At 37.8% G+C, this 24,425-nt stretch overlaps 3 protein-coding genes across 5 annotated transcripts; all 3 read right to left on the reverse strand.

Moving 5' to 3' along the window:
* Positions 1–1,427: 1,427 nt before the first annotated feature.
* On the reverse strand, positions 1,428–7,367 carry LOC116261318 (beta-glucuronosyltransferase GlcAT14B-like). Of its 2 annotated transcripts, XM_031640026.2 has the most exons (6): positions 7,136–7,367; positions 6,478–6,559; positions 5,002–5,848; positions 4,813–4,888; positions 4,589–4,704; positions 1,428–2,026 (listed from the first exon to the last, which is right to left on the reverse strand). In XM_031640026.2, exons 3-6 carry the CDS (start codon positions 5,585–5,587, stop codon positions 1,527–1,529), a joined length of 1,278 nt encoding a protein of 425 aa, XP_031495886.1. In that variant the 5' UTR covers positions 5,588–5,848; positions 6,478–6,559; positions 7,136–7,367; the 3' UTR covers positions 1,428–1,526. The 2 variants fall into 2 exon arrangements, with proteins under 2 accessions (XP_031495886.1, XP_031495885.1); XM_031640025.2 differs by lacking the exon at positions 6,478–6,559.
* Positions 7,368–12,068: 4,701 nt separating this feature from the next.
* On the reverse strand, positions 12,069–17,262 carry LOC116259933 (uncharacterized). Its single transcript, XM_031637946.2, has 3 exons — positions 17,109–17,262; positions 16,435–16,643; positions 12,069–12,301 (listed from the first exon to the last, which is right to left on the reverse strand). Exons 2-3 carry the CDS (start codon positions 16,606–16,608, stop codon positions 12,227–12,229), a joined length of 249 nt encoding a protein of 82 aa, XP_031493806.1. The 5' UTR covers positions 16,609–16,643; positions 17,109–17,262; the 3' UTR covers positions 12,069–12,226.
* Positions 17,263–20,301: 3,039 nt separating this feature from the next.
* On the reverse strand, positions 20,302–24,124 carry LOC116261404 (serine/threonine/tyrosine-protein kinase HT1-like). 2 transcript variants are annotated; one of them, XM_031640141.2, is made up of 4 exons: positions 23,852–24,124; positions 21,637–22,478; positions 20,799–21,254; positions 20,302–20,665 (listed from the first exon to the last, which is right to left on the reverse strand). In XM_031640141.2, exons 2-4 carry the CDS (start codon positions 22,399–22,401, stop codon positions 20,405–20,407), a joined length of 1,482 nt encoding a protein of 493 aa, XP_031496001.1. In that variant the 5' UTR covers positions 22,402–22,478; positions 23,852–24,124; the 3' UTR covers positions 20,302–20,404. The 2 variants fall into 2 exon arrangements, with proteins under 2 accessions (XP_031496001.1, XP_031496000.1); XM_031640140.2 differs by having other exon boundaries at positions 21,637–22,664.
* Positions 24,125–24,425: the final 301 nt, after the last annotated feature.

Consider the following 24,425-nt stretch of genomic DNA (forward strand, 5'->3'; position numbering starts at 1 on the left):
TTTTTACTTTTTTTTGCATCGAGAAAGGGTTGGATTTAAGATCCGCATGGGGATGGTCTGATCTTAAACATGGTTCTCAAATTCTGATGATCTCAAATCCGAGGCTATAGTGAAATTGTTTGTACGATAGGATTAGCTGGGTTCATTCCATAAACCTATGAACGCGTGTTTGATGCGTGGGATAGCCTTCACTTTGGGAAGAATATTGCTCAGCCCATGCGAGGGGTTACCAAACATGGGAAAAGCCATCTCGGTAGATGACTTCTCCCTAAAACCTGCCATCTAGAAGCCTTATGAATGACTGATCAGGAATTTCAATCAGACCTCCAGGTCGAACTGAAAATTTTGAAAACCTTTTCAGGGAAAAGCCACCTTGAAAAATATTTTCTAAGAGGAAAATGAATGATTTTGTTAGGTTCATGTTTGTTACTTTCCAAAGACCCTATGCCTGTTTTTTAATATTTTAAAAAGTTGGCATTGGAACAGCAAATATTAGAATTATAATTAAATGTTTCTGGCTATTAAATTATCAGTTATATTTTTTGAACATTAAAGGAAGGAGAACTTAACTCTACCTGGATAAGCAGTTCAAGAATTTCGGATTTTTTTTTCCTAACAAAGACGCGAAATCCTTTATTTAAAACATGCAAGATTTGCATCATGAATTTGTAAATCTTGTATCTCAAGTCATACTCCTCTCTTGAGATCGATACATTCAAGGCAGACATCTTAAATTAATCCGCAGTTTCCAAATCCATAGTTTGTTAAACTCTGGATTTAAAGTGGGTCTCATGTTAAATCAAACCTTTAAATTTAAAAATCCAAGATAATCAAATGCCGCTTAAATATTAGAATTGTATGTCCTCCTGCCTTAAAAAACTTGTGTAGACATTTCACAGTTCCATTTTGGTCCATGGTCACAAGCTTTGCAAGGGTTGAACAGTTCAATTGCAAGGTGATTGAAGCAACAGGTGCAAGACCGGAGATTAAAATGGAGTTCAGGGCTGAGTTTGAGATGGCAAGGGGAAGCTGAGTTTGAGATGGCAAGGGGAAGCAGACCAGGCTGCCAAAGGTTTGGGTTGGGAATCCAGACTGCTTAAGGGAGGTGACCAAGGTGGTCGGCTCGGACTGCAAGAAGCGCATGAAGGAGAAGAAGATGCACTTGGCCCCATGGCGAAAGAACAAGTAAATGCATGCCAAGTGGCTCCGTGCCTCCGAGCATATGGGGGCTTCCCTGCTGTTTTCAACATCCTCTTTTGAGAAACAATCTAGAAAGAAAGCACCCACGTTGACATTTGACTTGTGCAAGAACATGTCTGCATAATCATCTTTCAGAAACTTCAACCTTTCAGGCAGGAGTTCTTTTATAAGGAAGTGAAAATGAAAAGATCATAGAGAAATTTTCCTAGAGACACTAGACAATTCGATTAAAGAGCAAACGGATCATATTATTAACCACAAAACAAAAATCTCTCGTGAACAGAAAAGGGATAAAGATACATGAACTATGAATCGAATAAAATGAATTATGTACATTGTTCATGAGAAAAGCTACTAGAGTGAACAATAGCTTTCATTAACCTAGCCAGCCGGCGAGCACCAGGACCAGGCCTCAAGTCCGTTTTATTTCCCACTTTGCTGCAAGGAGGGTTGCCAGCACACCATCCACCAGGTGTGAAATTCCCAACTTTCCGGTTCAGATATTTGGTGTCAATCCTGTCCAAAACAGGATCGTCGTGTCGGAATTTTCTGGCAAAAGGAGCATTGCTATATATCATTTTGTCAGTGTCATTGAGTGTGAGCATCCGGGGGTGCTGCCTCGGAGGCACATCCCAAGAGATGTAGTGAAGATCATGGTTAACAACTGCAGCATGGAACCCCGCCGAGTTGCAGATCACTGTTTGAAAGTAGCCTTCTGGAGAAGAAAGGAAGTTGGCATAGTACATGAGGAGGATTCTAGGGAGGTTGTCCCATCCCCATATGCAAAACTCCACAAATGAACGGGAGAGACCCACCCATGCAGATCCTACAAAAAACATAAACACCAAAATCGAGTAAAGTTTGAAAAAATGGATTCAGGACACCAAAAACAAGAACTCAGTTCGAATGAGAAGTTGCAATAACATTCCAGACCCAAATTGACACTCAGCATGATCTTTCTTGTCTTTCTTTCAACCTTCTATATCCTCAACGAGATTTAGATTTACAAGAAAACTTAGGCTTATCAGTTTGGATACACGAATTATGTGAAAGATGCCTGTCCAACTAGCAAAAGATTATTGAAGTTGGCACTTCATGATTGTTGCAAAGACATAAATAATAGAGCAAATGTTAATCTTGTTGCTCCTAGCTTCAGCTAACTTGCATGTAGAAGAGTACAGTGCTCTAAAAACAATAACATCTCCTCATATACATTTGGCTATTTGCCATCAATAAAACGATCCAAAAGGTTGTTTCCAACCGATCCTATGAACCTATATGTATATATATATATATATATACATATATAGCCAATCACCTATTGTCCGTTGTTCATAGCTGGCCAAAAAGCCTTACAAGTTACTCCTTTGAAGCTGACCACAAGCCAAGCAACGTGTGCCTTGTTCCAGCGATATGTTTAGCTGCTTGCTAACAATACGACTAACTTACTCTAACGTCTAACAAGAACATTAAAGCCGCTATGTTTTACAGGAACTATGTCAGAAAACTGTTGGATGAAAAAGAACATTAAATAGCACAGTCTAGAGAATTTTTTATGCAAAATTTCCCATTTGTTACTCTGCATGTGGATCTAATTAAGAGAGAGAGAGAAGAAAGTGAAAAAGAAGGATAATGTTAAGCACTTAAGATTGCGGCTCCAAGCTTGAGGTAACTTGTTTTCAGAAGAATACAATCCTTTATAAAACTCCTATACATTTGGCTATTTGCTAACACAAACAATCCAATCAGTTGTTTGGCACAGATCCACAAAACTCTGTGTGTGTGTGTAGACTAGCCATTCACCTACTGTTCATAGTCAGCCTGAACGGTTTTTCTAACAAAAGCTACTGTACAAGATATAAAAGCTCTTTGGATGTGGACCACAAGCCAATATACATGTATGTGTGCGCGTGTGCTTTTTCTAGCCTAGCCATCCACCTACTGCTCATAGTCTGCCTGAAAGGCTTTTCTGACAAAAGTGACCATACAAGTAAACAAAAGCTCTCTGGCAGGTTGACCACAAGCCAAACTACGTGTGCCTGAATCAGTTTTCCAGCCATACGTTTTGCTGTTTGCCAAAAATACAACTAACCACTCTACAGAGTATTTCTTAGTTTTGGAAATAGAACAATGACCCACCCCAGGGCCACCATGTTTTACAGGAACTATGTTAGAAAAATGTCAGATGAAACAGAAGTTAACATCAAACAATCAAATGCTGGAATCTGGAGGAAGTCAAAAATTTCACATAACTTCCACTGCACTGAAGACAAGGAATCCTGAAACAGATTTCAGAAGAGCCTCCATACATTTTGAGAAACCAACTGAAACCCAGCAGTTGTTAATAAAGCAAGCGCTGCTGAAGTTAGGAGTGCCTAGTCAATGTAAAACATTCTAAGAGGAAATAATGATAACCAACTCTTGTAGTATAGTCTTCATATTTTTATGTTAAAAAAAAAGAGAAGATCAACCGCAGCTTCTTCTGTGAGCAACCTTTGGGACAACTAATGCCTTTCATGATGCATATGCATAAAGGCCTGAAAACCTTATAAATAACCTCAAATCACATGTTCCACAATCTCAAATATTTTCATTTTCAAATTCACACAAAGCAATATCGATGGGAATTGGAGTAATCAATAAACAGAAGGAAAAAAAAAATCCCTGTCTGCATTCAAGCTATCATCTTTAATTTGATCCATCAACAATGCAACTAGATGGTAGAAGCTGAAACTTAAACTGCAGTTATAAGTATTATCTGATTTTCTCTTTTGCTTTCAGCAACATTTGTAGTTTTATAAGTTATCTAAATTCCATGAATGTTGATATGTAGGTTAATATGAAAGGTTGAAGCATATAGCAAGTTCCAACATTGAGAATTGCATTGTACTTGTGCCACAACAGTTCTAGACAATCAACCCTTTTATCATTCACCTTATTCTTCAACATATAAACGAAGAGTAGATTCTCCATTTCAGAGTGCTAAAGGTGCAATAACCACCCATCGTGTGATGGTAACTTTATAGTGGTTAAAACAAGCATCTTCTTGCATCAAATAACAGTATAAAAGTTCACAGTTGAATGTACATTCGAAGCTTGAACAGTTGAACTGCCAAAATTGGATTCCTAGTTTTAATAATTTCCCCTAGTGACAAGCTCAAAACTTTCAGTTCTACATTTCATCTATGAGGTCCTAAGTTCTGTGAACATATAAATTTCACAATTTGCACAAACCAAAGTCATTCTTTGTTGAGAGGGAGAATAAGATTGCATGGCTTATTAAAAAGAATATAATATTATTGTAAAGATTATTTTCATACTAATAAGTTATAAACTTAACAAATTTATGAGTGTCCTTATTCCAAGTACTCATAGTTCACTTGCATACCAGTAAATAATTTAAAAGCTGTTGGTGAGTCTCTCTTCTGTGTGACCCAGAAAAGATCAGTTTTACGAGACAAGTATAGCCCAGGATCCACAACTAGTGGCCTAGCCCTTCTAAACCTGCAGGAACAAGATGGATTTCCTCAGATTTACAAAAAAAGTGTCAAAAGGTCTGCAAGATAACAATCGAAAATATAAATTGCTTTGAACAGGATGAACCAGACTTACTCCTTCCATCCTAGATGGCTAGTGTGCTCAACGAAACTTAAATTTCTCGGTAAAGATGAGAATGTATATAAAATATCTGCATCATGAATAAGTAATAATAGTACATGCATAACAATTAGAAAGAAGAGAAGAACAAAAATGTTAACTTTATTGAGAAAAGATGAACAACGGCAGGCTATAAGGACTTACCATCCTGTGTAACGAGTGGATAATCTGATGCACTTAGATTGATGAACCAGTCCCATTCTTCTCTCTTCTTCAGAAGAATGGCACAAGCATGAAGAGTATTAGAAACCATTGTAGGACCTCTATACGTGACCAAATTAGCCTTTGTAATCATATGGACATTACCCACTTCTGAGAAAACTGGGTCATTCTTAACACGAATTGCAAGTTCCAATCTTTCAGCAGCCGGAGCTTCCAGGTCCAAATGAACAACATACTGGTTTAAGGGATGGTATATAGCATGCAAAGTTCTCCAAAGTCTATCTAAATCACCTTTAGAACCAGATACTAAGTAGGCAAGCCTAGCAATTGGAGCAGCAGCCACAGATGGGGGTGGAGTGACCTTTGTCTCTACAAAGACAGGAGCTGCCTGTTTTGGAGACAACTTCAATGAAAAAAATGACGAGATTGTGCAGAATGTTTCCATAGTGGAGATGAGTGCAAAGTTAGAAGCAGCAATAAGAAAAAACAGGATGACTACACATATTAAAAGGGGAATAATCCATTTTTTATCCATGTCAGTAGATCTAGATCCTGTACAGATAGACATCGTGCCCAACAGATAGCCTTCAAACAAAAACACTTCTGGTATCTAAACTGCAGTGGGTTGCTACATAACAAAAGCGTACATCTCAAACGTGGGTGCCATAGTTCATATTCACCCTTTCATGCTAATTGCATCTAAAGGCTTCCACAATTGCCTTTAGAAAACACAAGTCATTGCTAAAATGTCGCCAACTTCAGCAAGGAATTGAAGATGCATGTACTGAAGCACTGGCTCTCAAGAATACAAACAAGGAATGGCAGAAACCTGCCAAGGAAAATTACATAAACCAGAGAGGAAATCAGATCCAAATTACATAAAGCAGCAAGGAAGTCAGATCCAGAAATATATACAAATTTGCAAGGTCATTTATTATGCATGCAAATAAAAAGCAGACCGAAGCAGCAAGAATACTCAGATGAAGGAAGAAAAAACACCAAAAAAGTTTTCCAAATACATGCAGTACTGGACCTATGGTTTTCATGACCTGATTAATATAAGCACTTCAATTTCTATTTTGAATTTAACCATTCACTAATAATTACAAAATATGGAATGTGGAGAATCGTTGCAATGAGTTGAAAGGGACCAATCACTTGAGGAATTTAGTTCATAGTAACATAATGAGCTCAAAAGTTCAAAGTATCTCCAGTGCCTGCATGAGAAATCTTACTTACGTACTTCAGTTCAACAGAATAATAATTTTCACAAAATCCTAAAAGTTGACACACACACTCAGGACCAAAAGTTAACCGATTCGTGTACAAAAAAAATGTGTGAAGGGAAAAGAAAAAACAGAGGCATCACAGCCTTCTCCACTTGGGAGGTTCTAAAGAGATGTACAAGCAATTAAAAGCCATTTGGCAGATACCTACTCACAAAAATTTCCCACGTACCTTGGCATTTCGAATTTCATAAATGACTACAGGATCTAGTTCCTCATCGCCCCATAGTACCATGTGACACCATCTCATCTACCTAAGCGATCCCCAACATATAAACACATCTCCTCAGAGGAAATTAAAAGTAAAAATATTGACGTATCCCAAGGCGTTCCAAAAAATTTTATGATTATCTAAATATTCCGATAAACAATACTGGTACTTGAAAGGTACCCCTACCAGGAGATACAACAGATAAGTAGGAGGCCGCAAAATGACATCAAGCAACCAGCGTAAACAAAATATTGTTTTTTGTAACAGAGATTGAATCACATAAACCCAAGCCAACCATGCAGATTGTCTACATGACCTGTCAAACTTACTTAGGTGCTCGCCTAGCCAACTAAACATGATTTTTCAGATTCCTAGAAGGATACCAACTTCCATGGAATCTGGCGCTAAGTTCTTTGCGGCATTTTTCTTTTTGAAAGAAATCAAAATGTCGTTTCATTCGAAAACAGAAAAAACCGTGCAGATCGCCTGTCTCAAGCGTGATGTGGTGCTAAACTGCTACGAATGCCCGACAACAACGACGAAAAAAGACAAGGAGGAGGCACAAGAAGATAGAACAATAAGCAGAACGTGAACAACAGGAACTCGTAAGTCTACTAACCTCCACCGAGCCCAACATGAAAGGAACTGTCGACGCTGAAGCGTCTGGAACTCCAGGAAGAAGCTCTCCTTCTGCTCTGCCGACACAAGACGGCCGTAAAGAACTCCACCTCTCAACCACCAGGCGCCAACTAAGGGAGGACATAAATCGAGAGAGAGAAGGAGCCATCGCCCCGAGAGGATCGGGCAGCCCGTTACGGGAGGCGGTGCTCCCCACGTACTCTCTCTCTCGCTCTCTCGCTCTCTTTTCCCCGACTCTCTGACGTCCGTATTTCTAACACCCGGCTGGGTTCAGAAAATGTTAACGAATCGGGTCGATTACAAAGTCCAACTTAATTGGACATCTGAGGAAACCATTGGATTCAGGTTCGAGAAGGATCCTAGATTTGAATCTGGACAAAGAAACCCGGTATTATATCCGAATATGAATATGATTACGGATATAGAAGGTGTTCTAATCGCCCCTGCAAACGCGACTTGAGCTCGAGTTACAAATTAGTCGAGTTGTTCAAGTTTCAATTAAAACTTGAGTTATAAACAAATCGAGTTTGAATTACATAAGCTCAATTGGTTTAAACTCAACTTGGCTTGTGTTTTCACTGTTTGTTAATCTTTATGTGCATGTCAATAAATTTTGATCAATTTTAACATTTTTTTACAGTTTCTATATATATATATATATATAAAAGCTTAAACGAATTGACCTTGAGCTCGAACTCCGTTTATTGAGTTGAACTTGAGCTTGACTTGAGCTTGAGCTCGGCTCGCTTGTTGTACATTTTTAAGAACAATGAATATAACCGACGAGACTTGGACTCGTTTGGATATCCAACTGCAAAACTTGATTTGCTTATTTATTAAGATCTAAGATCTTGTTGAGTGAGAAGCTCAAGCTGTGGTTAGCTTTCTATATTTGCAATTTTTAACGTGAACTAAACAAATCAGCTGTTCTTTAAATATCAGATCTCCAACTCATGATTTTTGGATTTGGGTTCTGAACTCCACAATTTGGTAGGTGGGTTCATTGATTTCCAACTTTATGAAACTTTCATTTACTCCAATTGACCTAACCTATATGGTTAAAGCCGAATAGATTTAATGTGCACGAAAATGATATCCTTCTACTTCATTGTATAGATGGACGAAACTTTATGAAGAAAACGAAATTGCATTAATGTGCAGAAAATGACATCTTTCTAGTTATTTGTATGGCTTGTCTATTAGCTATATATCAAAATCTATGTTGGCTGATGTAAACGGTTTAGATTAGAGTTCGGATCCAGCCTTTATTGGAATAGACTTGATAGGATTCTAAAGTATTTGGATTCAAATTCCGACTCAGATTCAGATATTATTAGAAACTAATTCTGATCTAATTGGCATAAGATCGGGCATTTGTGTAATCAAGTTGGATCTCAGTCAGATATCAATCAAACTCAGATTCATATTCTATTACCAAAACTAAAGCAGACCAGTATTTTGTTCTTACTTTATTTTGTTTACAACATAAAATGGGTCAATTTTTTTAAAATAAGAATAATTTGATTGATGTGAGGAGTACGCACGAATAAAATTCCATGTTAGGTCCAAATTTTTTTCGAAATTATCAGACACCCCCCACTAAGTATGTTTTGTTCGGCCAATATAAAGTTAAAAAAGCATGAATCACATTATAAAAAATGTGTATATTAGCCACATTCTGAGTGGTGTTATCTTTGTGCCTAAAACAAAGAACAATCATTTTGCATTAGTACCTAACTTTGTTCATACTTTGAATCCAAACTACTTGAATACATATGTAAGAAATTAGGTTCCAGGTGAGTGGGGAGATTTCCGGAAGCTCCCACCTAACTCATTGCTCTCTCAACAGTTGACAAATGAAATACTTTGTGAGTGTTCGATAAATCTGCTCTAAAGATTGTGTTATATTCATAGACACTTAGTTTTAGTGTTTTATTAATATATCATAAACTTTAGGGTAGATTCTTAGAACACTCACATAATGTCTCGACTATCAAACGACCCCACCTTCACCGCAGTTCAAGTTGCATATCAGTAACTTTCATTTTGCAGTACAGAATGATGGTACTCTTGACACTCGAAATGAAAACTAGCTGCCTAGCTGCCTACAAGCTCTAACTCAAAACCGTTGTGTCAACTCCCACGACGACTAAGAAAACTTAGATTTGAATGAAATTTCAGTAAATTAAGATACCAAGAAGAAAAAACAAAACAAAACCATCTGTCATATACATTACAGAACCAAAGAATAATGAATGAATATGTCTAACTTTTACCGGCCGTCACTTCCATCCAAGTATATGTAAGTATCAACGCGGTTCAAACTTCAAAGTCATCAATATATATAACTTCAACGACAATCTTATAAAGAAGGGTTGAAATGGAAGTTCGCTTTTCTCCAAGAAGCAAATTCTCAAAATGTATGGTTATGTTGTGATCTTGTCATAAATATTAGAGGCAGGAATAGGGGCAGTCTTGACCAAGATTTGTTTCCTTCTTGCTGATTTATGTTCTCTCTTTTTTTTATCAATACAGAAGATTATGAGATTAATTTGAAATGTAAAAATATTTAAGAATGAGCATTTATGCATGCATCATGAAATAAAACACTTCATTTTATATGCTACCACATTAATCTGGAAATTTGACGAGTTATTGGCACTCAATGCGAAAGATTATAAACTCGAAAACTACAAAGAGTAATTAAAGCAGCCTGTTTCGATGTATAAGTAATTGGCCATGAGCAAAAACCAACAGTCCAAAATAATCAACAAAAGTTCTTAGATATTGTGGTTGTCGGATGATTAAAAATTAAAATTTATTGCTAAAAAACAGTCACATTTAACAACAGCTCAGGGTACTTTTTAAGATTTAAGATTCAGGATATTTTGCCGTAACTGAGGTTTTGCTAAGATTTAAGATTTTTCTTTCTAAGTGGCAGCCCCGATTCTCTGTTTTCAATTAATGAGAAATGTTTGACTGATGATGCTAACATTCAGGTGAAAGTTCTTTCAACATTGATCCATTTATTACTACTGCTAATTGATCACTATCTATTAATCCCCAACTGTTAATTTGGTGTTACCCATATTTTGGCCATTTGGTAATTTTATTTCAAAAAGGTAAATTTTTAACTTGCTAAGGCCTCTACCATGGAAATTCTCTCTCTCTCTCTCTCTCTCTCTCTCTCTATATATATATATATATATATATAACCACAGTCACCTCCGACAAAATAAGTTAAACTCTTGCTGCTTTTCTGACAGCTGAAGCCCACCTACCTCCTTGGAGCTTGATCGCTTCTTCTATTAAATATAGCTGTCGTTGAAATAAAGATTGACATTTAATTATCCGAATGGGTGCAGCGCAATTGGGCAGTAAGGTGACCCACTCCAGACGAGGGGTCTGTGTCATGAAATCTATGTTAGCTGTCACGACTCATTCTGCTACTCTCTTGGACCGTAAAAAGGTCGCTAAATATGTTCTATAAACCCTAAAAGGAAGGGGCACATGGAGGACTACAGCCGAACAGTAAAAAAAAAACCACTCACCCTTCAGAAAATGACATGTAATTGGGCACACTCCATACACTCCATTGATGTGAACATAAACTCACTCTCAAGCATCCACGGCCAAACACGCTGTGCACACTCCATACACTCCATTGATGTGAACATAAACTCACTCTCAAGCATCCATGGCCAAACACGCTGTTCAACTGCTGTTGTTGAACTTGCAGTAGTATCAGAGTGTCCTGTAATATCAAATAGTCATGAACCACGTCGTCTCTTTACTTCTCCCTTAGCAGTATCAAGACCATACAGATTGTTGTTCTTAACACCTTCATCATCCAGCATTAGGAGAAACATCATGTAAAATGCATACAAAATTTCAAGATAGAAGGCTACGGACAGGTTTGGTTGGTCGACGCTTCTTCAAGACTTTGGCTTTTAAAATATTCAAAGATAAAGACCATCTTTTGAGGAAGACAGGGAGTTACTTAAAATAACAAGAGCTGGCGAATCTTCAAGCATTTTTTTCCAAAAAATATTGATGTATGACCTCTGTTGTCATGGAAAGGCATAACGCATTTCAAAAATCAAATCTTGAAGCATCTTCTCCAGAAAGGTGTTGTAGAATTTAACAAGCGAGGTAAGGGTGGCACGGTTACAATTAAATCTATCCTTTTTTTCATTTGAAGCGAGAATAGTCATGAAAAAAAACTGGTCCTCATTAACAGTGTCTGAAATGACATGCCTATTATGTAGATAAATGCTCAAACTCATTTGTACATTCTTTTATAGAACTTTAAAATCAACCGTACGTTTACATAGATGGAAAAACCTAATAAATTTTAAAAACAATGACTCTTGTCAAATACCATATTTAACACTTCTTTCATTATCAGGACACCCGATTAGAACAATGAGATTATTTGAAATGTAGAACTAGCTAACAATTTACATGTATGAGCCATCCACGACCTCAAATTAACAAAAGCATTGGTTGTAAGTATGAGAAGTTGTGAGCGCAACAAACTTGCAACCAATACTAAAATAATAATCTTTTCAACGTGTAAAATCATTATTTGAGGAAGTAAAAAAAAGTCCAAATAATTAATAAATTCCTCCTCTATATATATGTGAAAGTATGTATGTGCGTCTGCGCACACACGAATGTGTGTGCGTGCATGTGAACTTCTCCCGCACACCATGTTATGATAGGCAAGGGTTGGAGAGCAGGCTTCCATTGATGATAAACACATGCACCATGCTATGATCAGGAGTCAAAGTCTACTGTTGGGCGACGGACATCAAGAGAGAAAAGGCAGTGATCCATCCACTCTTGTTCATCTGCGTGCACATGAACCAGATGCAGGATGCACGCCCGCCAGGCATGCAACTTCCAGGGTATGAAATCAACTTTACTTCTTATTCAATCACAGTAAAAGTCACTCCCGAGAAGCACAAGCAGGTAAAAGAAATTCATCCGTCAGAACTACTGATAAAAGAGGTCACCGGGCATGTAAAAGAACAAAAAAAAAAGTCTTGACAATTTAATGCTGCAACGTTCAATACTCCTTGTTGCCAAAGTTCTTGCACCAAAGCTGCGAAGGGATTGGGCGAGCTGGGTGATGCGGCCGTTGCTGCAGCAGAGGAAGGAGAATAGTTAGCTCCTGCTAAAACATTGGTATAGCACCTCTGGTCAATAGGAGTTCAAATACAAAAGCTGCAGCACATTCAAGCCAAACTGCTGATTAGGCAAGGTCAGGTTTGTGGACAATGCACACCTGCGTCCATTTGAAGCCCCTAACTGAAACCAACATTGAAGGTTATTTGAGCTTCTCTCTCTCACACACAGGCACACAAAGACACACATGTTGAAGGCTGAAGACGGAAGGAAACAAGACCATATTTTGGGAAAAGGTCTACATGAGCTCCAGGATGAACAGCTTGACTACACATAAAACGATTTGCCTAGAAGGAAGAACTTAATGGGCACCATCATGAGATGACTTAATCAGGAGTTGTGATTAGGTTGAAATGGTCCATTTTCAGGATGAACAAGATGCTTATTAAAGTCTACAGAACAAAGAAGTTATAAGAGGATAACTGAAACATTAGCATGAAATCGATGGTTCTCGATGACCATCTATTCATACTTTTTTCATGAAATTATGGCATTTATGACCTGGATATAATTATAAATGTGCTAATATGAGATAAATAAAGGAGATCGATATGGAGTGAAATCTCAAATCAGTAGATAATAATATATAAGAGACACAGGCACACAGCAGCTGCTGTTGTATCAAGCTATCAACCAGCTACCCCATATTTTCCCCTTATAATCCCAGAATTCACAATTTCAACTCTGATTCTTTCTGGGTTCGGAGACAATGTTGCTGCAAAGTTATGTTGGGACCAGATAAATTATCGTTGAACGTAGAATCCAAAATTTGATCAAGAAACTAGGAATGCCCAAGAAACTTATTTTAAGAAATGCTTACTTTTATCATCTCAATATCATCAGCATAAAAGAAGCTTTATTTCAACCTCATAGAGTAAAAAGTAGAGATAAGCATTGTTAGATTTAGACACAAGTCATTCGAGCAACAAAAATTACAAGTCATTGATCAAGAAATTAGATTCAGATACAAAATACGAAACAACAAAAATTATTTTACGTGTGCATGTGCTAATGCAAAAGAGCTTTTGTAGATAACTCTAACTTGGCAAAAGTAGATGTAACATGTACCATGTAACATATAACAAATTTGTCTTGTAAAGTGTCACTTATACTTTTGAGAAACTCTACATCTGCATCATGCTGCACCACGTATATTACTTGCACAACGTGCATACATGTCAAGTTGTCAACACACCCAATTAGTTGCATCCTTCTTTGGAAAACAAACCATGTAGTACTTTTATGATTTTATCAATATTTTTTATCAACACCTATACCCACATGACCGTACACTGAAATCAATCAGCATGTAAAAGTATGCCAAATTTTTAGCATATTCACCAGTGTGGAATTTCTCTTGAATTGCTCTTGCCAATCTCTTGGGAGCATTTTTCTCAAAGTTGGGAACAGAATCTGGGGGGAAGTCTCGGGACTATAAAGGACAAAAAATATATGAAGAATAACAGCATTTATTCTCAAAATATGCGTAAATGGTTACAAAACTTTTCGGATATGAAGCAAACAAGAAATAGAAAAGCAGAACCTTAAAATGCATAAAACTATGTTATCTTCAAAAAATTTCAAAAAATTTCAGAATATTTTCAAATATCACATTTACTTTTCATAAGAGTGGCTTCAATAGATTAAGGTAGATAGGTCACCTTTTTGCAGCATATAGAAATCTGATCATACAACTACGCACTCTGGGTTCTGCCCGAAGGTGGTGCAAATCCAAAGGTTTTGCCTTCATAAAATAACTGAACAAACCCAACCAAGGAATTTGATAGTGGGACTAGTTAAGACTGGTAGAAAGGATGTGGAAAATCACCAACTCACTGGTTAGCAGAAATGAGATGTTCCACCAAGCAAAAATAATTGTTTTTTTAAGGATTATATCGAGGAATCCAAAGTGTTTCTCAGTAAATCTTCTGGTTGGGATGCCTACACTTCATGATGCATATAGGAGGGAGGCTCCTGCAAAGCATCGATTTGGGAAAGATATTGTATTCATTAGTTAAGAAGCTGGTAAAAATTAAGCTACTCTCTGGGCAACAATAAAAAGCACAGAATATAGACATAGCCTAGCCCACATGCTGCAGATGCAGTGTTGACATGGATTGTGGGGTGCAAAAATTGCAAAAGGCCAAGTACAAAATGTATACTTATTCCAGAAAATAATTCCAGATCAACTGTCTTCTGGAACTTATTTATATGATCCAAGAGATCTGATGATAGAGAGGTAACAAGGGCACCATGTGCCCTCTGACTTCATCCATCTAGCAGGAAGGTTGTAACATACTGGGGCACTTTTCCTCCATCCTATAGGATAATGCAGATGCAGAGAGAGAGAGATTATCGAAGCTGTGCCAAGTTGCATTAATACAGGTACAACATCCTCTTACCATGTCCATGTGGAACAAGGCCACGGTAATTCAACACTCAATTTCATGAAAGCCAACACAGAATACGCTACCATGTGCAAAGGGATACTATGTCTTATTTGGTTTCAAGACTATTGATATTAGATGCATAACCAAGTGAAGCACCTCAGTCTCAAGCACAATGTAGTCAAGCAATTGAAAGTGAACTATTTATTTAAGTTGTGCAAGAAAGTTGATCAGGAAACAACCCAAAGTAATCAAAATTACAACATCCACCTTAAGTAAATAATGTCATTAGAAAGAGGCCCAAAAAGTTATGAAGAACATAGTCAGCCATCTACAAAAATTATGACAATGTATGAACTGTTGTAGCACATTAAAGCAAAAAAGAAGGCTTTGGCTTTCATTTTCTTTTGGCATGTGATGAGCAGATCTTTCAATCTGGGAAACAAAATCATTTGTATCACTTATGGTAATCCAAAGCCATCTTCATGGAAGGAGCATGTATTTTGAACACACAAAGATCACACTAATAAGAACCCACAGAATTGTTATTGTAGAGACAAGCATAGACTAGGCTAAATGTCAGTTGGACCACTAGCCGAGAAGAATGAAAATAAGTGCTCTAAAAACAAGCACGAGCAAACAACTATGCTAGATGTCAGTTGGTCCACCAGCCAAGAAGAACAAAAATAAGTGCTCTAAAGTGCCCATGAAAGCACCAGAAAACTTTTCCTTTTAAAACAGAGCATTTCTAAATAATGAAGCAGTATATCTAGAGAGAACTCCAGATTAAACCATTTTACCTGGACATATACTAGGTAAAATTAAAAATCAGCTCTTCCATTGTCCATCAAATCTTGTTACCAAGAGATCATCATATTACTTATGATCTAGGACGACGTGTCAGTTTATAACTTCAAATGCACAAGCACACTAGCTTTTTGAGCGAAAAAGGCAATAAGATTTTCTTGGGGATGCAAATAAAAATAGTTTATTAATGACTGATTGCATACGAACAAGAAGAAAAATGTTTAATCCCACAAATGAAATGAAACGTGTTGGTGAACTAAAAAATGGATATATATCGTGAATGAGGAAGAGAATATAATCGATAAATCATTTTCACAATCTTCAACTATAAAATGAAAGATCAAGGTGCCATAACAACTCCAATACATTTGCCTGTCAGCAAAAAAGGAATCCAACACATTTAATCAATAGAATAGGAGATTAGAGATCAAAGTGCAAGAGATAATACATGAACATTATTAATCAAAAAGCATGGAAAACATTGAAAAGAGAAATAAAATAGTGATACACCCATAATTAGTTGGAGAGGATGAAGAAGCTAGTTTGCTGCTGGAGCAAAATAATCTATCAAGAGATTGAGCATCAGCAAAATTCCTTGGTGAAATGGCTAGGGACTCACGTAATTTTAGTGTAAAATATATGTTTTCAGTAATGATATCCAACCGCCGGAGAAAACGCATAGATTACCAAGTTACCAACAGAACATGGAAGCAACATTTCTTACTAAGCATGGATTTATTACACTCACTACCTAGACTAATCACTTCATCCGTTTCAGAAAGGTCGACAGTTCCAAAGTACAGGAAACGCTGAAATAAGGGATGAGAAAACGAGCTAAAATGACTTCCAGAGACATAAATTAAATAAATTTCAACAATTAGAGCTAGGAACCAACCTCCAGTTCGGCAGATTTCATGGCAATAGGGATGCAGGCAAGAATGATTCCGGCCATCGCAATAGCGGTGTTCCTCTTCCAGTGTTTCGGCCTACAATTAGGGCCTCCAGTCAAACTCCACACCTTAGTCCTGAAATCTCCACTAGGGATCCCATGATGCTCTCCACCACCCATTTCCTCGTTGCCACTATTTTTCCCTCTATCTCTCTCTACATGTTATGAAACAAAAAATAAAAAAATAAAGGAAAAGGCGAAACAATATCAATGACTAGTTCAACGCCCAAAAATTAAGACCCCAAAGTGAGAGAAAAAACCACAATCCAAAATCTTAGTAACGATCAAGTAGGGCCTCAGGAACAACAAATGCCGCCAGAAATTTGCGCTTTATATTTCACAAGATTAACAAGAAGAAAAGAACCATTCATACAAAACCATCAACCGAAATACCCAAAAAGGAAAACGAAATCTTTCATCCCAGGCCCTCGCTGATCAAATTGGAGGTAAAAATATCAAAATTCACCCAGAAAACTAAGCTGATGACAAAAAATAAAACACAAGAAATCGTAGAATTAGAAATCATGGCCGTTATTATACATAGTTGGTGTTTGTGAGAAACATCGATTTGAAGCAGGGAAGAGCCGTAGAAGCATCGATTTGGAGCAGGGAGAGCGTACCTGAGAGAGCAAATGCCCTTGCCTTTGGCCCCTCGCGGCGTCCAGAATCAGTGGAGCGGGAGCCGACTACTTGGGCACCGTAATTGGGAGGCCAGCGGTTCAGATCCAACCCATCCCGACCATTGTTAGCTCCGAACCAACAGAAACGTGTATATATATATATATATATTATTTATACATAAATGGCGTATGGGTACTTTTTTTTCTTCCTTATGAAGAAGGAGTTCTTGTTGTGTTGTTTGTTTTTATTTTCCCTTTTTGTGGTCTTATAGCGCTAACTATTTATCCGGTGAATTGGATTTTGGCTTTTGATTTATGTGAAGTCGCTTCTTGATATAAATTTGAAAACTGTGAGAGTTAGCGAGGAAGAAGAAAGACCGGAAAAGGTTAACGTGGTTCGTCAATATTTGCCTGCACCAATTATTTTTCGTTATCCTTCATTATCACGAGAGATTGATGTTATCAATGCACTCCCACTGCAATGAGTTACACAATATTACAACGATCTTAACAACTGATGGATGGGATTCGAGAATGAAAAAAAAAAGTCCTATCTAAATTTAAATCTAAAGTCTGATTTTACAATCCGAATCTGATATTTTACATCTGAATCCAAATCTAAATTTAAAACCAAATTCAACTGACTTTTACAATGTTAATGCATTGGATGCCTAGGATATTTATTTAAAACTAGACCTTATCCTAATCCAAATCTGAATCCAATCGGATGTTATTTCTTAAATGTGAATTCAATCTACTTTCTTAATCCCAAATATTTTCTTTTCATGCCCATTTTTTCGAAATGGTTCGGTCAGAGATATATGATTTAACTTTGATGCATTGGCTTCCTTACATTTTAGATTTAAAAGAGTAACCAACTAAGCCGACAAGTACAATTGCTACGATCTAGTACAGATTCTTGCTGACCAATATTAACAGACTTAGATCCAGCTGAAGTGGATCTTTCTTCACCGTTCTCACTAATATAAACGATCTCTATCTTGATGGAAAGAGCGTTAGTGGACGCCGGCATCGAAGATCGGAATTTCTCCTCGATAATCATTTCAAGATTTGGAGCATGTTATGGATAGAGCAATAGTTTTTTTTGTTTTGTGTGAGATTGGTTCGGACATTTATGATACTTGTGAAGGATTTAATTTCTTTCGAAAGAAGTTGATGGGTATTTGAAACTCTCTCTCTCACACACACATCCTATTATCCTTTTCCTAGCACACGAGACTTTTCATCTTTTCTTTTCTCGGCTGAATGTGACTTTTCCTTTGTAACCCACAGGCTTATTCCTTTACCCTTCTCCGTAAGGCTAGAAATTTTCAATTTGAGGTGGAATTTTTCTTCTTTGATTGTAAGTCTACAATCAAAATTCAAGGCCGTCAAATCAAATGCACCCTAAAGGGTCAGTTTTTCTCTCATCCCTCAAACTTTTCAACTTTGCAAGTAATCTTCCGGTAGACAAGTTAAAACGGAAAACCCTTCTATGACTTCCTCTGAATTCTTTTGTAAATCATGCAGGCAACGTCTCTGTTCCAAATTTATCTGAACTAAAAAACTAGGATTTCGCTGCTGGGACAAACAGCTGAAGGGTAATCCTTCAGTATGGAGGTCTGTAGATTTTCATCTTTGATATGATCTTTTTTGGAAATGGACGGAGTATGAGTCTTGCCTAACCCCAACTTTCTAATAGAAAAAACGGTAAACTGTTGCGCTTAATTGATCACAGGCAAAAGGCTTGAGTAAATTGTAGACCTCTCGATTCTCATGGTTCTCAAACGCCTGGCTTAATATAATCTTGATGGTTTTGGACGATCCAATTGTATCTTTTCAGTCAAATTCATGGAAAGCAGAAGTGGTCGGGCGGTGGAGTGTCTAATTATAAAGCCTGTAAGTGGCGTGGCGTGTCTAATTAGCCAAGGTAGAAGCATGCACCTGCCGAGACCTCCGCAACCCTACTTGCTCTCCAAAATAATGACGCCATTTAAGGAGACGAATTATTCCCTGCTCACCAATAAATATTCCTTACGGTTCAGGACTCCTAGTTAAATTGGTTTTGTCCTCTCAAAAAGTGAAAGAAGAGGGTGATTACAAGGCAAGAACCTTGTTTTAAATCGGTATATATATATATATGTGTGTGTGTGTGTGTTGAAAGTGGTATATGTTCATGCACACATGTAAAAGCATTTTGCATTTACATTCACAATCTAAAAGCATTTTGCATTGACATTCACAATGATATAAGAAATGACATTTGATCGGATTTGAATTTAAGTAAATATTAACCGAATTCAAATCCGGATTCAGATCAAATATAGCTTTAGATACATATCATATACTCAATGTCTATAATATGGTTTGAATTCAGTTTAAAAGTCGGAGTTGGATGCCCACCTAAAAATTGGATTCGACTAAGATTCAGGTTATGTATTCGGATTTTGTATTCAGATATAATATTAACTTTTTCTTCATCTGAATTCAAACATGAATTATCGAACCTGAATATACAGGCGTGTAGAAAAATGAATATAACAAAATAGATATCCAATTCTTAGTAATTTGGTGGCTTTCTAAAAAAAAGGAATTTGGACAGCTTCCTTGCAAATTGCCCCTAAAAACCTGAAGGCCAAAAACATGTGGGTCCAACACCTGTCCCCTCGAAAGCCCTCTGTCCTACCCATCTAGGCAACACATGCCTGCATATGTCCACCATGAACCGATCAAACATAGACAATACCAATAATAAGCAAGTAATTTCATTTGCTGAACTTTCCAACGACCACCAACTTGACAAAATATCATTTGGTGATTGAAAGTTTGGTGGAACATCTTAATCCTTGCATACATCATATCATGATGTCTCTTTCTACCAACAAGAAGGAAAGAACAGTATTCCACATGCGTATACCGGATTACTCGCGTGACCACTCTTACCTCTTGGAAAACCTTGTCCTCCATAGCCTTGTAGGACCCAACACAAGTTCAAACTGGCAATTACACTTCAAGAACACCGCACTGCCTATAAATGACTGCAACTTAAGTTCTAAGGTAGCTAGCTAAAGTTGTCAAAACAGGCATACTTGCATGTGCTTTGGCGTGCGTGCATGTATTTGTGTTCTTCACTGCTCCAAGCAGATGTTCTCGTGGACTTGGCATGACCCAACCATGAAAACAAGATGCGAAATAAAGCAAGGTTGGAAACTTGGTCAAGGAATTGTTAATTACAAGACACAGGGTGAACACTAGTGTATGTCCATGACCATCAACGAAAAAAAAAACAGAAAAAACTATCTGCGCGATGATGAACTATTATTGTTTGCCAAGCTAAGCTTTGAAATCCAATGTATAAGCCGTTTCTTGTGGTCTTCACAAGTAGAATTCTGGACCAGCTTGAGTGTGCCATCACGCGCAAGAGAGGACTCAAATTGCTCCAAGACCTTCACGATCTGCCAGAATTCTGGTCTCTTTTCTGGAAGTTTATTCCAGCACTGCTCAATCAATGCTCGAAGTGCAGGAGGGCAAGTTGGTGGTATAGGAGGCCTGGCATTCTGGGCAAGCAAAAGTGGTTTCTCATTAGCGAATGAAAGGCAGAGTGCAGGGGAAAAGGACATGACATGTCAAGGAAATGGAGGATGCCACTCAATACCCCAGAAAATTATGGACATGATGGTAAAAGAGTACCTTATTGACCACTGCAAAGGCTGCCTGAACAGGTATCATGTCCTCATAAGGAATAGTTCCAGCAACCAGCTCCCATAGAACAAGACCAAAGCTATACACATCAACTTTGTGCCCATAACGCTCGTGCTTGATCATCTCAGGAGCCATCCACCGGTATGTTCCTGGGTCTTCGGTCAGACCATCACAATGAGCTTCTTCACAAGCTATACCAAAATCTGCAATCTTCAAGTGATGATCTTGATCAAAAAGCATGTTTTCAGGTTTAACGTCTCTATGTATAACCCCCTGCGAATGCAGATACTCCATCCCCCGAGCAATGTCAATAGCAATTGCTATGATCTCTTGATGAGAAAGGTGCCCGGGCTTAAGTTTGTGAAGGTATGCCCTTAAAGATCCACCAGACAGGTATTCCGTGATGATGCAAAAAACTGGTGGTTTTCTACATGCCCCTACTAACTGAAACAGACAACGAATTCAGAATAAGTGATTCAAGAACCAGGTGGATACCATCTGACAAAAATTATAAAACCAAAAAGAGACAATGGATCCACACATTTGCGAGTGAACTATAAGCAAACAAAGTTTCATGTGAATAACTGAATTCTCCTGTTTTTGCTTCCCCTTTTTTCTCTCTTTTGAGCATCATATAAGTTAAAGCCAACAAAATCTGAATGCTAACAATAACAAGTAAAATACAAAGACCAACGATGAGAAACATGCTATGATTTAATTAGACATGTCTCAGATGCAAAATTATGGAAATCTAATGAGCAAATCCCAAACAAATGCAGCTGTATTCATGTTTCTGCTGCAAATGAAATACAAAAAGCTCGTTTACCTGTATCACATTTTGATGGTGAAGATGAGAAAGAAGAGTTAGCTCTCTGGTGAACTGCTTCTCCAACCGAGCAGCCATCTCACCACTTTCATCATCATCAGGTTGCCGAATGACCTTGACAGCAACAGGTTGATCCTTGTAAAGTCCATAGTATAGTTTACTATGAGCTCCAGAAGCAAATCTATAACCTAACAGTAACTTAGAGAGGTCAACTGTCCACTCATCAGTTGTTTCCAGAGCAGTAACTCTTCCGCCAGCATGGTCAAAGTACTTGGTCCATGAGCTTTCTCTCCGTGGCTTTGGTTTATCGCTGAATTTACTATATGAAGCAGAAATCTGAAGGGGATCAGTCAAGTTATGGTTGTGCAGATCTAGAGAGAACAATCTGTTGATGAAACTTTTATCACGATCTCTTCTTCTTGAAGTTGGACTTGAGAACCTTTTTCTATCTGACCTGGCCTCTTGAAATTCATCTGAGAGTGCAGTTTGTGGAAATGGAGACAATGCCCTTGATCGGCCTGGAGCATGTTTTTGTTGTTCTTTCTTTAAATTTTCTGCAGTTTGAGATGAACTAGGGATGCTATCTTTCTTTTCAGAAGGCTGGGCAGTTGAGCCAGAGCTGACCCCCTTTACAGATGAAACAGAACCTTGAACTTTTTTGAAGGAAAAAGGAACAGATGAAATCCTAGAGGAATCCCATCTGTGACAAACGGTATGTGAATAGTTTGTGCGCCTCACCCAAGAGCTATAGTCACTATCATCCATTATTGCTTGGATTATCAGTGAGCACCACTAATCAACAACTGATTTCAAACCCAAAATCTTCAGAGAAACCATGCCCACTGCAGAAGACACAAAGTTCCAGAACACCAATGACTTGCGGATCTGGTACCCATGAAGTACATACAGAAAACTTACAGATAAATCCATCAATCTCTATTCTATCAAGCTAAACTAGTGGTACATCTCAGCCATAGACACCATCAAACAACATCCTAGCCTTATGGAGAAGGGTAAAATGAGTAAACCTGTGAATTACAATGGAAAAAACAAATTCAGCCGAGATAAGAAAAGATGAAGTTTAAGGTTAGGAATAGGTTAAAAGGTAACAACCATCTATTTCCATAAAGCGTCCGAACTATGCAATCAGAGAGAGAGAGAGAGGTGTTCATCATGGGAATCATTCGTTCAATCAAACACCTTGAAAAGTCCTCAGCTGAACTCAACTATTTATCATAGGCATCTTTATTGCAAACGCGCCTTTTAACAAGGCATCCGTTCACAATCAACAGTAAAAAGCATCAAAGAAGAAGAACCTTTAGCTGATAAGACTAATTATGAGGAAAAGAACGTATAAAGAAAGAAAAAGAGAGAGAGAGAGAGAGAGAGAGTTTCAAATACCCATCAAATTCTCTCGAAAAAAAATTAAATGCATCATAAGTATTATAAAATCCGAACCAATCTTACAGAAAACAAAAAACGGTTGCACGATCGATAACATGCTCCAAATCTTGAAAAGATCATCGAGTAGAAATTCCGATCTTCGACGCCAGAGTCCACTAATAATCTTCTCATCGAGAAAGAGATCGTTTCAAATTTCCATCAAGAAGCAACAGTGCATCAATCAAAAGCCTAAATCCAATTCGTAGGGTGAAGATTAAGCGCTATATGACCAGAAAAAGGAAAAACAAAAATGAAAAGCATCTAAGAACTCATTCTCCGTAAGAAAAAAGTACCTACGCCATTTCTGAAGATTAGAAGACAACAAGCAGTTATTTTGTTATTTTCTCGAGGTCAAGAAGCCAGGAAAAATTAACTACCCACCAAGTGAACACCATTTCGGCACATCAAACGCACAAGAACTGCCAAAAACAAAAGTTCACAATTCCAGAAGCATAGCGCACATTCCGTTACGTAATCTTATTTGCATACAAAAGAGCCAACTCAAAAATCAGAAATCCAACGTCAAAATAACTGAGAAGCAGGGACCGCCATGAATCCATTCAACACAGAGAAGAACAGAAACATTAACTAATTCTCTGTGCACCAAAAAGAAGACAATAAAGGACCAAAAGGATGCAAAGAAAATCAAAAGAAAACCCATGTTTGCCATCTTGCCATCAATCGAAAAAACCCAAAAGAAGGGACCAGCAAATAGAAAGAACAAAGAACAACCAGGATTCCAAGGAGAAGAATTTCAGGAAGCCGATGATACCTCAGCAATACATGCAATAAAGAGCTTCGATGTCCATTGAGTCCCACATGAATACGATTAAAATCTTGAGCGCAACGGAGGTACGATGCAACAATGAATCCAGCAGACGTTCCAGCACCCTCTTTCTCTCTCCCTTCTTTGTCTCTATCTGTCTCTCTGGCTGGGCTGTCTGCAACTTATTCAGGGGTGAATTCAACAGAAGATCCGGATACTAGTCCGTAAATACTACGAGAGATGGAAATACGTATGCGAAGAGAAGAACCAAGTACGTGTACGGCTGCGATGAAGGTAGATTCTCTATGATTGCAATGTGGAAATGATTGGGCTGGAGACGGCGCAGCTAAAGCCACCCTCTTGGGAAAAGGTTTCTTAGGAAAAGCAAGTGTGAGGGGCGATCTTATTCCTAGGAAAACTGATTGAAACGAACACACTGGAGAAAAAGTTCACGTACCAAAAGTATAATTGGGAAAATAGCTGGAGCTCAGCAACTGCAAACTTTAATGGGCCATGCCATTTTTTAGGCAAAATTGAGTCTCAATATTCTGTCATGCGATTGCTTTTCAACATCAAACTT

This window comes from Nymphaea colorata, chromosome 9, assembly GCF_008831285.2.
Source record: "Nymphaea colorata isolate Beijing-Zhang1983 chromosome 9, ASM883128v2, whole genome shotgun sequence".
NCBI lineage: Eukaryota > Viridiplantae > Streptophyta > Magnoliopsida > Nymphaeales > Nymphaeaceae > Nymphaea > Nymphaea colorata.

Excerpts from the sequence above, each read along its gene's own strand:
- LOC116261318 (XM_031640025.2), bottom strand. The coding sequence starts at position 5,587 with ATGTCTATCTGTACAGGATCTAGATCTACTGACATGGATAAAAAATGG. Across the intron at positions 4,705-4,812 it reads AGCCATCTAGGATGGAAGGA|GTTTAGAAGGGCTAGGCCAC; the intron begins GTAAGTCTGGTT and ends TTGTTCCTGCAG. Across the intron at positions 2,027-4,588 it reads AGCTTTTAAATTATTTACTG|GATCTGCATGGGTGGGTCTC; the intron begins GTATGCAAGTGA and ends TGTTTTTTGTAG.
- LOC116261404 (XM_031640141.2), bottom strand. The coding sequence starts at position 22,401 with ATGGATGATAGTGACTATAGCTCTTGGGTGAGGCGCACAAACTATTCA. Across the intron at positions 21,255-21,636 it reads ACCATCAAAATGTGATACAG|TTAGTAGGGGCATGTAGAAA; the intron begins GTAAACGAGCTT and ends TGTCTGTTTCAG. Across the intron at positions 20,666-20,798 it reads CCTTTGCAGTGGTCAATAAG|AATGCCAGGCCTCCTATACC; the intron begins GTACTCTTTTAC and ends TTGCTTGCCCAG.
- LOC116259933 (XM_031637946.2), bottom strand. The coding sequence starts at position 16,608 with ATGGGTGGTGGAGAGCATCATGGGATCCCTAGTGGAGATTTCAGGACT. Across the intron at positions 12,302-16,434 it reads TGAAATCTGCCGAACTGGAG|CAACGGCCGCATCACCCAGC; the intron begins GTTGGTTCCTAG and ends CCTCTGCTGCAG.